This window comes from Ostrea edulis, chromosome 5 (genome assembly GCF_947568905.1).
Source record: "Ostrea edulis chromosome 5, xbOstEdul1.1, whole genome shotgun sequence".
NCBI classification, from domain to species: Eukaryota; Metazoa; Mollusca; class Bivalvia; order Ostreida; family Ostreidae; genus Ostrea; species Ostrea edulis.
This window is the reverse complement of record NC_079168.1, coordinates 54,184,558-54,201,022: the sequence shown is the minus strand read 5'-3', so window position 1 is coordinate 54,201,022 and position 16,465 is coordinate 54,184,558. Positions and strand designations below refer to the sequence as shown.

General features: G+C 35.1%; 1 protein-coding gene across 9 annotated transcripts in view; it reads left to right on the top strand.

Moving 5' to 3' along the window:
* Positions 1 to 16,465, top strand: part of LOC125652308 (1-phosphatidylinositol 4,5-bisphosphate phosphodiesterase beta-4-like) — a 106,764-nt gene that overhangs the window by 39,581 nt on the left and 50,718 nt on the right. For all 9 annotated transcript variants that reach the window (XM_048881386.2, XM_048881388.2, XM_048881385.2 and 6 more), the window contains 3 exons: positions 721 to 858; positions 1,268 to 1,347; positions 13,239 to 13,292. In XM_048881386.2, the coding sequence (XP_048737343.1) occupies positions 721 to 858; positions 1,268 to 1,347; positions 13,239 to 13,292 (272 nt within the window). The remainder of the gene's footprint in view (positions 1 to 720; positions 859 to 1,267; positions 1,348 to 13,238; positions 13,293 to 16,465) is intronic.

Genomic DNA, 16,465 nt, shown 5'->3' with positions numbered 1-16,465 from the left:
TATCATCGGGGCATATAAGGGAAGTTTGACAATCCTGATGTGTAGACAAAGGATTTGGATAGCGTACATACCATTATATAGATTTATTATATACCCATCAATGTATCGTTCGTTGATACTGTGGATTTCACAGCGTGTGATCCGGTTTTCCGGATCACCACACTGTGGTTTTCTGATTCCGTATCAGTATCCTCTGAAACTGATGCCGTCACAATGACGTCACAATGGATAAACGCAACATTATTTGTGGAAAATGTTGACCGCGTCACAAAACAAAACTGCGTACACAAAACATAATTTCATGGTATGTCTGTGTTTTTGATAATTTGTATTACATTTATTATCTTATAAATGTGGATTTAAAATGCAGAAGGGGGTATATAATAAATTTATCATTACTACAGTAACTTGATCCGAAGAGTTGGATCACGTCTCGTTGACAAGCGCGGATCATCAGATCAAACTCGACGCTTCGCGTCTCGTGTGATCTGATGATCCGCGCCTGTCAACTCGACGTGATCCGACTCTTCGGATCAAGTTACTGTAGTAATAATATATATATATCGAATTGAAGTTCTGTGGTTACAGCCATTGAAATTACAGTGATATATCACATATATAATTGTGCTTAATAACCTAAATGTAATATTTGCGTTTTATGATATCTTTAAGGTGTATAGGTATATTGTTATAGAAATACACTGTTTGGTCTCTGAACAGGATCCTCGTACCTATGCTGAAATAGAGCAGAGAGGTAATGGTAACTTGGAGTGGAGGACTGTGACAATCTGTAGTGGACTGGACTTAGTCAACGTAAACTACACTCCAATGATTGCTGCTGACCCCGATACTGCACGGGTAGGTACTCATATGTGTGAAGTATACAAGCATACACAGTATTCCGAAAGGTGCAAGTTTTTATGTGTATTCTCTTCTTTTTCCCAACAAGTAGAACTCCTTTTTAAGAAAGCGTTATGCAGTGTAATAATTCATGCCTAAATCAGGATCCTCATTAATTCTGAATTTGAGTTACATGTACTGTTAAAGGAGAAATATTCACAGGGGTTTTATTTTTACTATGGTCACGATTACATTAAAGATCATGAAAATAAAACAACTGCAAAGTACTGAAGTATTTGGGGATATGATTTTATCTAAACATAATGTTTATACCTCAGTTTATTTACAGTAGCAACACTAAATGGTAATTAGTATTCAGTTATCATCTGTCTATTGTTAAAATTATTTTGGAAATTCTTTTGTAAAGGTGTGGTTTGAATGTTTGAGAAAACTTACCCCCAACACCAAGGCAAACAACATCTGTCCAATGACCTCTCTAAAGAAACAGTAAGTTCTTATTGTAATTTTATCAAGGATTCCCCCAAAAAAATTCTTTTTGAATATTCAAAATGCTGACTAAAACTGCCATGTTTAGATGATCATGACACACACTACCCATCTACCTGTTGCTTCTGTTGTGTCGGTGTCTTACCTATTTCATATTTCTTGAATGTAATAGGAAAGGAATCCGTCAGTGAAGTCTGTTGTCACAGTGGAGATTGTTGTGAAAATTGATGTGTTTTTGCCAAGAAATTGACATATTCGGGTTCATTTGACTTCCCTTAACCAAATATTTCAGCCTTGTGGGATTTTCTCCAGCATGTATTATTTCTTGAAAAATGATCATAATTAAGGCTATAAAGTTCAAACACACTTCTTCTTGAAATGCAGAGACTTCCAGAGATGTTGACTTTTCTGTTTTGATGAGGCATTTCGTTTAGACCTCCTTTAGTTAACCGGGAGTGTTTTTCGGATGTGTGCAGTAGTATCATTTTCTATCATGATCAGCTGGGGTTCATCATTCTTTGGTCAGGTCTTTGACACTCGATTTGTATCTGTATGATTGGGAACAGCTGTATGTGTATAATTACTGTAATAGATGCATGGATTCATATTGTTTCAAGTTGATTTGAATGCTGTATACAGGTACACGGTGCTATGCCAATTTGAGTCCATTTATGATAGATACAATAGTATGTCTCTGCACTGCCTTTTGGTGTCATCTGCATTGTCGACACTTGGGGACTTTCTCCATCATTGTGACTGGAGAAAGCTTTACATTTGCAGACTTCATTGCTATATTACTCTTCAGCTGCAGCATCCATTTCATCCTATCTTGCAGGAGTTTTGCCCCTTTATTTGAAAATTAATGTTAAATGAAGGGTACATAATTTGTCTGGCTAATACCTTCCACAGTTTTCAAGTGAGGACCTTCTTATTTTGCAGAGTATTTGTATGGATTTTGAAGATGTACATGTGGCAAGGATTTTGATTTCCTTCAATTTTTGAGAGGTACAGGTTGTTGAACTTAGTCCATTTTGAGTAAATATTATATTAAATCAAGGATATGGTTTGTCCTTTTTAACTCTTCTCAGTTTTAAAGCTAGGACCTTTGTAAATAACTTGAAGATGTACATATTGCAAGGATTTTGACCCTCAACAATTTTTAATTTTCTTTGATATTTAAAATATTTACAGGTTGTTGAACTTGGTCAAATTTGTAAAATATTTTACACACAGAACTCTTGGTTTGTGCATAATCATTATGACAATATCCATGGCCATAATGGTCAGATCAGTTGAGACCTGGGGAGGGGGGCTAACTTGTATATATTATAGTAAACATGCTGTCTGCATGAATTATAAATGAAATTGTGAATAAGAGGATGAATTGGTTCACACATTTTCATACTGTACTGGAAGTATTTTATTTAAAACTTGTCATAGATTGTATAACGCTTCAGAAATTGGAGGGGGGGGGGGCAAATAATAAGGGAAGATTTAAATGCTTCAAACTTCGTCTTTCCATTTATTGTAATTGAAAGGGAATTGTATGCATGTTTAGGAAGGTCATAAAGCTGTGCACAAAAAATCCAGAATGAGGCTTAAATGCAAATATGAGACTATGTAAGGGCTATGATACTCAGGTGACTGTTAAGATCTTTGGACCTCTTGTTTATCTTGTGACATTGTATCATGGTTATATCATGACCCTTTGGAGCTAGGTTGGGGCCACAATGTGGGGTCAACATTTTCCATGGGAACAAAACTTGCAAAAAATCTTATAGAAATCACAATAGCTGAACAGCAGGGCCAAGGTGTCTCGTGACACAAGATCGTGGAAATTGTGGAAGGGGGAGTTATACTGGAATCAATTTGTTTGTCCCTTGACAATTACTGGTTCCCGGACCTTAACTGGTTTCCATTTTCTCCTGGAGTCTGCTTTCCTCACACACAAGGACTTGCCATGGAATGAAAACGACCCCTATTGGCTTGGGGCTCAATAGGTTAAAAGTCAAGTAACTGAATTGGGATAGGAAAATGTCTTCAGGTCTTAAGTTATTTCCCTTTTCATTTAGATATACTGTACATAACTCTGAAGCTTGGCCACATTTCAGCTGTGCATGTGTTTTGGCACAATCAGGACCGTTCTGGTGAATTCATTTTATTGAATATATGTATATGCATAAACAAAGCAATAAAACTTTTTTAATTTCATAGCATTGAAAAGATTGAATTAAAGCACTTCACTTATTATGTGATGCACCAGAAGGCTGTTTATTTGTGATGTAATAGTATTTGTGTTATGTTGTATGATGTAAACTATGTACCCTGTCATCTTATGCTATGATTTGAATTCTATGTTGTGTAAGGAAACGCATTTTATACCAATCATAAGGGCTGTGAATTTGTTCAGCAGACAGCAGGCACTGATCATTAACTCCCAATAATTACCATGTCCTGGATGTTAAAGTTTGCATGGGGGCTAAATTAACAAATCCTTGGTTGTTTTATCCAGCACCTGCTGTAGGTCTAAAAGGTATGAATTTCAACCAACAAGGACCTACTTTGATTGGTAAACCTGAATTAACTTGGGTTAACTCAAGAATGAATCAAGCGTATCGAGTAACCCAGAAATGTCACAAATATGACCTATTAACCTTACCTGATCTTACTTGGGGCCAACCCATATGTAATGGTGGGGGTAGTTTACATCACAGTAAGGCTGTAAACAGTGTAGGCGTGTGTTATATTTTTAATAGTTTTTATGGTGCATTATTAGAGAAAAAGAGGTTTTACAAGGATAGCTGAAAAGTTATTTTGAATTTGTCTACCCTTAAACATAAGAAATCTTTGCAATACCTGGTGCCACCATTTTTGTTAACGTGCGATACATGTACTACTTCAGTTAGTCAAGACATGTATAAATTCGTTCTAGTGCAAATTTGATTGCACATGATCATGATGTGTATAAATTTATATGAACCCAAGTTAACTCTACTGGGAGGTTTTTCCATTGAAGTAGGCCAATGGAATACATTGGGTAAATCCGGTATGTTGAGCAATCACCTGGTAAATTGTTTTGTTTAACGGACCAGAAAATTGACCCGACTTTGACATAACCTCAGGTAATATAGCACATGGAACTGAGAAAATACTATGAGATGAATGAAGTTTGTTTGAGATATCCCAGGTTTTTCAGATCATTTACATAGTAAATATGGCATAGCCTAGCTGCTTAATTACTTGCTACACTTGTCCTAGATACTTGATATATTCATGTCTGAGATACTGAAAAGTTTACCTTTTTAAAATTAATCCTTATTTGATTGAGTGATTGTATAATGTTTAATGTCCCACTCGATAATATTTCACTCATATGGAGACGTAACCATTGCCAGTGAAGTGCTGCAAAATTTAGCCCTATGCTTGGCGCTTATGACCTTTGAGCAGGGAGGAATCCTTATTGTGTCATGCCTGCTGTGACACAGGGCGTCTGTTTTTGCGGTCTGATGCGAAGGACCACCCCATTTTATAGTTGCCTTTTATGACAAGCAAGGAGTACTGAGGACCTATTCTAACCCAGATCTACATGGGCCTATTTTTCATTGGATGGATTTATGTAATATATATATACAGATTTATTACATATTAGTTTTTCACAGAGGAAAAAGACATGCTCTGATTCAATCCTATACTTTTGAATACCCCATATATCAAGGATCTGTTATGACACTGATATTTAAAGAAAACCAGTAAAACATGAAATATGGTAATATTCAAATAAATATCTTCAATTGATGCTTCTATATTTTTCATTTTGTTCACTAGACTGTCCTACATTTTAGCAACACTCCAGACCTTAGCTGCTGGTCAGTGCATGTACATCCAATCATTCCTCTTTGAAAAGAGCTATTAGAACTTTGTGACACTTTTGTTGCTGTCAGCCTATTGATTGTCCATATAAAATGAGAAGCCAAGTTAATATTGTTAGAATCAAGACCTATGACTTGTCACCAAGTGTTCTTGAAAGCTCTTGTATGGCAATGTGTACATGTATCAATATCTCTTTTGTGTTACAAATATGCTAGAAAAATCTGATTAGAAAACGTTCTTCCATGGGAAATGTCTTGCCATTTTTATTTCAGGAGTATTTTTTTTTTGTTCCTATAGTGTATGTTTTGTAAGCCTTCAGCATTCTTTTATTTGGGCTAATATCAGGGAAGTCTGCCTGGTGAGGCAGACAGAGGGGGATCAAATAATGATCAATTTGTTTAGGGGGAAAATGACATTAATTTAGCATAAGAATAGACAGTGATGGAGTATGTTTGATGTTTGATTAATGGGAGATGATATTCTAGAGATCTAAGAGGTTTATTTTGTCTGATGTGTTCTTGTTAGGCCACACAACAATATGGAGTTTTTATATCATTCAGTGTTTGTTTTTCATGTGTGTGCATATGTCACAGGTATTTGAAAAAAAAAACCCAATAAAAGATACTAATAGGATGTATATAGGTAAAATCAGGACTTATGTTTCGGTAACAGGCCCTGCCAGTACATGCATACATTTGGATACATAAGACGATTAGGGGAAATATATTGTGCATACATGCATGCAAGTCATATACCAGTGTGTATAGATAAGAATTATCAAACATGAAATGCTACTTGTAGGAAAATAGCAATTAAATATTACTATATATGTACTTAGTTTAGCAGAATTTATATTTTTTTGCTTTTTTGCACCAATGCAAGAGTATGAATTATTGTTAATTCACCGAACTATGCACTCAGGTTTGAATTGTGTTGAATTAATTCTAAATTCTTCAGAAATTATTTATTGCACATACAGTATCAATTATATCACAATGTCTTACATGGAAAAGAAACTTCAGAGCAAATAAATGGGTCATCGTTTCTCTTTTCAAGGTTACTTTCACAAAAGAAAATCTACAAGTAAACGTCAATAATTGGTCTCAGGGCAATAACTTGAATAAATTAATTTCAACCAATCATTTGAAATTTGGAGTGATATTAAAGACTACTAAACACAAAATTGGTTTGAAATGGATTCCTTGTGTCATTCCCGAGTGAATTTTACGCTCCTCGATATTGAAGAAAATAAAAAAAAATTTGGGTTTCTGGAGATAACTTGAGTGAACCTTGATAAAATCATCTGAATTTAAGAATGTTGGATTGGCCCACTCTAAAACATAGAGTATGTATTTGATGGTTTCATTTTTTTATATGGCTATCTTTAGCTGTGATGTTTTGTGGTACAGCGATACCCATCCTTCTGTATGGGGTTTTCTAGATCTGTCTCTATAATTTCATTTCTGTCACACGTCAAGGTGAAACTTGCTATGTAGCTTCTTTGTGGATTACTCTAGATCATGTTGCAATTTTGATCCATTTTGACCTCTTGCAGGAGTTTTGCCCCTTTATTTTGAAAATTATTGTAAAATGGATCGAGGGTTTATAATTTGTCCAGCAAACTCCTCCCACAATTTTCAAGTGAGGACCATCTTATTTTACAGAGTGTTTGTATGGGTATTGAAGATGTACAGTACCCGCAACGTTATTCTTGACATTCCTATCGTGCTCTATCGTGCGTGTATCCTATCGTATCGTGCGTGTATCCTATCGTATCGTGCGTGTATCCTATCCTATCGTGTATCAGGTTTTCCGTTTTCTATCGTGTTTTGCGTTTATCAGGTCTATCGTGTTTTGCGTGTATCAGGTTTTCCGTTTATCGTGAAAATCATTTATCGTGTAGCTTCGGAAACTATCGGGATCGTATATAAAATCTAATGAAAAAGTACGATACTTTCCGAAACCTTTATTCGTTTTGTTAAAGAAGCTATTTTTAGGAATCGAGGAAAGATGGTATATTTGAAGGAGAACATAAAGTTGTCGATTTTAAGGCAGAAGAAGAGCTATTTGTCTGTCCAGAGAGAGAGTGAAAATTTATCACAATTTAATTCTAAGTAGTCTGGAAAGTAGGACAGTAAACCGAGCACAGTAAATCTGAAAGCTCCTTCTGAAGTTCATAAACATTTGTTTGTCTAGAAACAGTTATTTGTAATTAACACTAACAGAAAAATAGGGAGTTCCGATTTGAAAGGAAAAATCAGTAAATTACATTGTTTATCACATACATGTATATTTTAATAATGGTTCTTTTTCTTCCGATTTTTTTTTCCACGTGTATGCTACTTACATAGCAACTGCTGAACTTGTGCGCGTCCTTATATCTGATTTTGTCTATCACCCGTGTTTTGACAGCTAACATTCTCAGGGACATTGTATTTCACACATTTAGAAGATTAAGTTTTAAAAGGGTGCAAGGGTGTTGCATCCCCCAAAATTCTGCTCAACTGGGCACGATTCCGCTGTCATCGTTGTTTTTTTTTTTATATATACCTTGTACATGTACACATGTACCAATACTCGTACGTGTAGATACTGGAAATTTATGTTGGTTTTGATGATTATTTGAATTTTTTTACACACTAAGCGTTTCAAAATTGCGAATTTAAAACAAGCCGAGTTTTGTTTATGTTTTTTAAACAGTATATTTATGTTTTGTTAACAAAATATCAATTCAAATAAATATGTTCCAATTACTTATGACTATCAATTATCAATCATAGTGTAAAAATATCTAACAGGTGTAGTGCGGTTGATTTTTTTTAAAGCGGTCGTTATGAAAATAACTTGAGATGTTGAATGAGCCGTGAACTTAGAGCTTGATGCAAAATAACCCCCTCCTCGCTACACACACAATATTACTTGGTTTTATTTCATACTCAAGGTAATATACATTAGCATAAGAGAGCTACTGAAGCATAATATCACTACATTATATTACATTTAGTTAATTCCCTGTATAATCTATATATTAAACATTAGGTGACAATATAAGTTTTAGAATCATTGGCTGATAAAATTCATATAGATATCAAATAATGAATTCAATGCCGTATATATTTTATTTTTTCTTTTAATTTTAGCTGTGATGGCATTAAAAAAACAAAAAAACGTACGACCGTGGATTAAAGAAATTATATGGTACAAAACCGATCAATGTTTTAAACAAATGTTACCGCGACGGGGACAGGTAGCTGATAGTCATCCCGCGATGAGAACGCGGTTTTCCTGAGTTACCTATAGATTACCGCGTTAGATTTTTTCCCATTGCGAGAACGCGGGAAACAAGAAATCCGCTTTGTCCGTAATGTAGGTATATAATGAACATTGAAATCCTTCAATATTATTTTCAACATAATGTTAATAATTATGTTGTAGGTATCAAAATTTCGTTCCGTCTAAACCGTTTCTAAATTTACAACATTTCTATCAGGTTTTCCGTTTATCGTGAAGATCGTTTATCGTGTTTTGCGTTTATCAGGTCTATCGTGAAGATCGTTTATCAGGTTTTGCGTTTATCAGGTTTATCGTGTATCCTATCGTATCGTGCGTGTATCCTATCGTATCGTGCGTGTATCCTATCGTATCGTGCGTGTATCGTGTTCTATCGTTTATCATGTCAAGAATAACGTTGCGGGTACTGTACATGTGGCAAGGATTTTGATGTTTAATTTTTGAGAAAATTACAGGTTATTGAATTATTGAGGAATAATTACATAGTGAGTACTTGATTTATTTGTCTGTTTTTCCTTCCACGGTTTTCAAGTGAGGACCTTCTTATTTTGCAGAGTATTTGTATGGGCGTGGAGGATGTGCATGTGGCAAGGATTTTGATTTTCTTCATTTTTTGAAAAAATTACAGGTTGAACTTGGTCCGTTTTTAGGAATTATATCAAATAAAGGACATGGTTTGTCCTTTTAACTCCTTTCACAGTTTAGAAGCTAGGGTCCTTGTAAATAATTGGAAGATGTGCTTAGTGCAACAATTTTGATTCTCAACAAATTTTAATTTTCTGTGATGTTTTAAATATTTACAGGTTGTTGGAATTGGTCAAATTTGGGGAAATATTTTACGCACAGAACTCTTGGTTTGTCTATCTACCTCCAGTCACAGTTTTAAGCTAGCTAACTTAAAAGACCCTTTATTCATACAATGCAAAGAAAGTACCAGTATGTCACAGCCTGATGATGGCTGAAGCAAAGTTCTATAGTACAAATTATGGCTTTAGAAAAAACACCCCATGTAAGCATTTTCACAGGCATATTATGTACCGTTTGCATGATTTAAATTGTTCAAACTTTTCAAATTTGATAAATAAAGTACATATGCTCTGATATGCGAAGAACCAAGATGGCTTCCTCCACATTCGACATTTTGTTAGTATGTTGCTAAGCGAATTCTTGCATGGTGCAAGAAATTTCTATTTATTAGTATTTGTTTATGAAGTAAAATTTAAAATGTTTGCATCTTTTAGTGTTGAAAATAAGATTATAAGGAATGAATTGAATTTTTTTTTTTATATTTCATACAATATAAATTGCTATGGGACAGTTTACACTTTTTATATATGCTAAGTTTGATTCTATTTCCAGTATTATGTTCAAACCAAAAATTTCGTTCTAGTCAAACTATGATCTATTTGTAATAAATATGCAGGGTTTGATTTTCTTGATTTTATTACCAGTTTTATTTTTTGGAGATTTTCAAGGAAGGCAATTATCCTGATGTTCATGTAGACAATATACACCAACAGACTATTGCATTCAGAATTTGTCATATGATGAAGTTTCCTGTGAAATAAAGTACTAATGGCTTTTCTCCCTATTTAAATTCATTAAGGACAAATGTGTATATTTTTATCCACTTGCATTAAGATGCAACAAGTTTACTCTTGGAAAGTAGCAATTGAAAGCCAAAGGATTCATGATCTACATGTAAATACATCCAGTTTGATGATAGCACAAAAGATCTATGTTTGAATAGGGGGATTGTGTGTATAAGTTAAACCATACATCCATGTTAAACATCCAGGTAAAAAAAAAAGAAGTACCTGCCTGCCTGGTCTAGCTGTCACATAAACTAGCCCCGGGGGAGGGGAAACAGACTGAGACATTCTTTAAGATGTGGCCTGTAGTGTTAGGGTAGGGTTGTTGCTCATAAAGAAATATTTGAAAGTACCATCAACATTATTTCTTTTAAAATCCTTTTGATTCCAGGACATCAAACAACCAAACTGACTGCATAATAATAATGAGGGGTATCCATCAATATTGTAACATTCATGACCCCCGGGTTAGGGGATCAGATGCTAGAATGGGATTCTATGGCTCATTTAGTGAAAGTACATTATTTTGTTTAAAAATTCATCTGTCTTTGATGCCAAAGAACTTAACTTAGTACATAGTAAGAATGAGCAGATGGGATTCTGTAAAATCATGAAACTCATAACCCCTGGGTCAGGAGTTCATTCATAAACCCTGGGACAGGAGTTCATTCATGTCCCTTGGATAATTTAATTCAGCTTCTCCATCATAAACTCCCCACATTAATTTAGCAATATTCCATTATCACCTGCACATGGTGTTTATATCTCTCAACAGATTTGATACACAAGAGCATGTTCTGGGTATGATCAGTTTTTAAATCAAGACAGGCTACTGATAAATAAGTTGATGTTATAGGGGTTTACAGTCTCAATTTAAAGTCAGCATTTTGCAAATTCTTTGTCAATTTACAAATACAACCTGTCATTTGGTTGAATACTGCTTGATGTGCTCATACCAATTGTTACTCAGAATTCATACTAAGAACAAGGATGATTGTGTACATAAAAAGGCCTCAAAAGATTCTGTGTTTTAAGTGTAATTTGAATTAAGCTTGATCTATGTTTTAAGTAAGTTAAATATATGCCAAATATACTATATCAGTTAGATTAAAGTTATTGCTTATTTGATAGCATTTGTACATCATGAATAAGACTTTTTCCCACCATTTTTCAAAAAGAGCATGATAACTGTTAACTACAGATTACTCCATTTACCTGATCAAGATGTAGAGCTCACCGGGGGGGGGGGGGGGGGGGGGGGGGGGGGGGGGGGGGGGGGGGGACCAGTCAATGGGGATGCTTAGTACTCCTAGGCAATTGATCCCACCTCTGTTGTGTCCAGGGGTTTGTGTTTGTCCTACTTTTAATTTCATATTTTTTATAGGAATTCTGAGATCAATCACTGTTATCTTCACCTTTTCACTTTGTTGTGTTGCTAGCATTAAAAAGTTGTAAATGACATTAGAACCTCTTACTTAAGATTTTTTTTATGACCAAAGAGTTTGTCATTACCCAAACCAAGGTAATTTGACAAACATTATATTAAGGTCACAGGTTAAAAACATATATATGTTGATCACAACTTCAGAATCTGATAGTGAAAAGATATTAAATGGTCATGTTAGGCACAATATACAAGTTCTCCTGCTTGATGTGTGATACTCAGGTGACTATTGATGGACCTTGTGTTGTGTTACTCAGGTGACTATTGTGTGGTGTTGTGTGGTACTCAGGTGACTATTGAGGGACCTTGTGATGTGTGATACTCAGGTGACTATTGATTGACCTCGTGTTGTGTGATACTCAGGTGACTATTGTGTGGTGTTGTGTGGTACTCAGGTGACTATTGAGGGACCTTGTGATGTGTGATACTCAGGTGACTATTGATTGACCTCGTGTTGTGTGATACTCAGGTGACTATTGTGTGGTGTTGTGTGATACTCAGGTGACTATTGAGGGACCTTGTGATGTGTGATACTCAGGTGACTATTGATTGACCTCGTGTTGTGTGATACTCAGGTGACTATTGTGTGGTGTTGTGTGATACTCAGGTGACTATTGAGGGACCTTGTGATGTGTGATACTCAGGTGACTATTGAGGGACCTTGTGATGTGTGATACTCAGGTGACTATTAATGGACCTCGTGTTGTGTGATACTCAGGTGACTATTATGTGGTGTTGTGTGGTACTCAGGTGACTATTGAGGGACCTTGTGATGTGTGATACTCAGGTGACTATTGATTGACCTCGTGTTGTGTGATACTCAGGTGACTATTGTGTGGTGTTGTGTGATACTCAGGTGACTATTGAGGGACCTTGTGATGTGTGATACTTAGGTGACTATTGTGTGGTGTTGTGTGGTACTCAGGTGACTATTGATGGACCTTGTGATGTGTGATACTCAGGTGACTATTGTGTGGTGTTGTGTGATACTCAGGTGACTATTGAGGGACCTTGTGATGTGTGATACTCAGGTGACTATTGTGTGGTGTTGTGTGATACTCAGGTGACTATTGAGGGACCTTGTGATGTGTGATACTCTGGTGACTATTGATGGACCTTGTGTTGTGTGGTACTCAGGTTACTATTGATGGACCTCGTGTTGTGTGGTTCTCGGGTGACTTTTGATGGACCTCGTGTACTTTAATGAGAAACTTGTGAAAAGACTGCATAGGTAACTGCATCCTGTTGAAATGTGAAAGTCATCATAGGAAAGAGAAGATTTTTTATTTGAACCTGTATTGGAGTCTTGCTTAGGGCATTGAAATGTGAAATTGATATAAAAGAAAATATGTTCAGTGACTTTTGTGAGTGCAATAATAAAGACACCTCTTGAAATTCTTGCAAATAACTCTCTCTCTCTCTCTCTCTCTCTCTCTCTCTCTCTCTCTCTCTCTCTCTCAATCATAATATGGAGAAATTTCTACAGTGAGTTTTAGATTCATACATGGGAATGTAAATATATTCAAAACTTTCAAAATTCGTGAGATTATCCATTATCAATTATTACTCTATACAGTATATTTATCTGCTGGCTAAATGTCTATCATATTTCTGTCAACATGAAATTTAGAAGAACACCAAATTTGTCATCTGTATACTGCATGTGTTAAATTCTATTTGTTTTTGTATTCCAGCTGGTTAAAGCTTTGTTTGCTGGTCAATCCAAAGGGGAATATTCCCGTGAAAAGGTGCGTCGTTGGTGTTTAATTGAGTTATAACAAAAACAGCATCTTGTTCCATAGGTCCTAGAATATGAGCCACTTGCAAATTCAATATATATATGATATATAGAAACTCCTGCTTTCCTCACAAAATGGCTTACCTTGTATGGATTATTATTCAGAGTGTAAATGTCGATATGTTTTTTATTTTACAAAATAATGAAATAATTTATTGTAGATTATTGGTATTATTGGGATATATAAACAATGCAAGCATGATTGAGCTTCACCAATTGCACAAATATTACCCTATGCTTCCACTGCTAACACTAGAGAAAAGGGGCTGCATTATTCTCATGAAATTTTCATGATTTTCATGCAAATTCTCTGCATGAGAAGACCAAAAGTAGCACACATGATATTCATACTAAATATTTACATGGTTTTCAGGCAAAATTGATATGGAGATCAAAATTTGTTTGATACTCATGAGAAAATACAGACCAGAATTCATGTGAATAGTATGTGGAGCAAGGTTTAACAGGGAAAAGTGGCTCACATGATTCTCACATGAAATTTGCATGATTTTTTTGCAAACTCATGACTCTTAAGTCAACCTACTGGAATGTCAGGTCGTCTCTTCAAGCATTCATTCCACTATGGTTTATATAATCATTCAAAGTGACCCATTAGTAGATCAACAGTACTCTACAAGAAATTATTAAATAATGAAATTGATAATCCTAAATGACTTATTATTGTTGATTGGTGAGAGAATTATTCAATATCCGTTGTGTTTCCTCAAATTTGAACAAAATTGAGTCCCCTTAACCCAAAAATACTTTGTGGCAAATGTGGTCAAAATTGACACAGCAATTCTGTAGAAAAAATAAAAAATGACACTATGAACCAGGCAGACATCATACAAACTTTGATCAGAAAAGCTAAAAACTAGAGCTCTTCTTATACCCCCCCCCCCCCCCTTACAAAGTGTGACATATTTGAAAATTATTCTTAGTTTTGCTTGCAGGCAATTATATCGCTTGAGTTCAAATTTTCTATTAAATAGTAAATTCGAACCCAAGCGATATAATTGCCTGTGGTTTTACCCATTTCCAAATGACCCATCCATTGTCTTTGCTACATAACAAATTTATTGCATAGTCAATATTTCATTTATACCCCTGCATTGTAATCTAATTTTTTGAACTCATGGTTAGTCGTATCGACACATTGAATGTTCTTGGCTATAACTTAATTGTCAAGGAAATGCCATGTTTAAGAGTGTTCAATATGTTTGATCTTTGAAATCAATATTAATGAAACACAGCCTCATCTCCCATAAAATATTTGTCTTAAGGAATGAATTTCAATTATTTTTTCATTGGGTGGAGGTACGGTATATAATATACCACACACACAAAAAAAAACCACCCTGGAAAACTGCATCATTGCATTTAGCACATGATGCAAAGTTTTCTGGGTTTTTTTTTTTAGCTCACCTGAGCCAAAGGCTCAAGTGAGCTTTTCTGATCAAAATTTGTCCGTTGTCTGTCGTCGTCCGCATTGTTGTAAACTTTTCACATTTTCATCTTCTTCTCCAGAACCACTGGGTCAATTTCAACCAAACTTGGCCAAAAGCATCTTTGGGTGAAGGGCTTTCAAGTTTGTTCAAATGAAGGGCCATGCCTCCTTCATAAGGGAGATAATCACATAAATGCAAAATTATGGTAGGTTCATTTAAAAATCTTCTTTTTAAGAACCACTGGGCCAGAGGAGCTGACATTTACATAAAAGCTTCCTGACATAGTGTAGATTCAAGTTTGTTCAAATCATGGTCCCCAGGGGTAGGATGGGGCCACAATAGGGGATCAAAGTTTTACATAGAAATATATAGGGAAAATCTATAAAAATCTTCTTCTCAAGAAATAATGAGCCAGAAGAGTTGAAATTTACATGAAAGCTTCCTGACAAAGTGCAGATTCAAGTTTGTTCAAATCATGGCCTCTGGAGATAGGTTGGGGCCACAATAGGGGATCAAAGTTTTACATAGAAATATATAGGGAAAATCTTTAGAAATATTCCTTCTCAAGGACCACTGAGGCAGAAGAGCTGAGATTTACATGAAAGCTTCCTGACATAGTGCAGATTCAAGTTTGTTCAAATCATGGCCTCTGGGGATAGGTTGGGGCCACAATAGGGGATCAAAGTTTTAAATAGAAATATATAGAGAAAATCTTCTCAAGAACCATTGGACCAAAGAAGTTGACATTTACATGAAAGCTTTCTGACAGTGCAGATTCAAGTTTGTAAAAATCATGACCTCCAGGGGTAGGTTGGGGCCACAATAGGGACTAAGGTTTTACATGCAAATATATATATGGAAAGTCTTCAGATAAAGGCCAAGGTGACTCAGGTAAGCGATGTGGCCCATGGGCCTCTTGTTCATGATATACCTCTGTCCAACGAAAATATGATTGATTTATTCCTTATCATTTAAATATTTTAAAACATTGAGTTTAGATAACAAAACATGATATGATTTGAGTTTCGAATTCATACGACATATCAATACACAACATGAAGTCAAATTCAGGTTTTCTTTGATGCAGAAATCAAACAAATTTTTCAGACAATCAAATTCGCTGTAATTTCATGAAGACTATGAATATTAAATGATTAAAGATTAATGAATTTAGAAAAAATTATATTTGAAAATAAAACCAAATCTTCATCAGACGGTTTTATGGCCGTAGACACCATGCGCAATTCCAGTATGCTTTGTGACAAATGGTAAATGATGAATGAAATTATGAAAGTTTGTGACACTGTAAACGGCTTTATTATTGTGGGAATAAAATTTTTGGATTTTCATTTTCTAATATTTCATGATGGTTTAGATTTTATGGACAAACCTCTTCAAATACTAATTCAAAATGTGTTTCATCTCGGTATGTCATGCTTGGAGGAATCACCACCCTTATATCGTATAAAATGTAGTACATGCGATTTACGTTTGAATAAGTGTTCACCATTTTTACTTTAAAAAAAACCCTTTCCCCCTATAAAGCTGTTAAAGTAAATGCTGCCACCTGTAATCATGAGTTATATTTATTTTTGAATCACAGATGATGAATGAAAATATGATCAAATGTATCGCAGTTGGCATTTAAATTTGTGTATGCCGAGACTTGTAATTA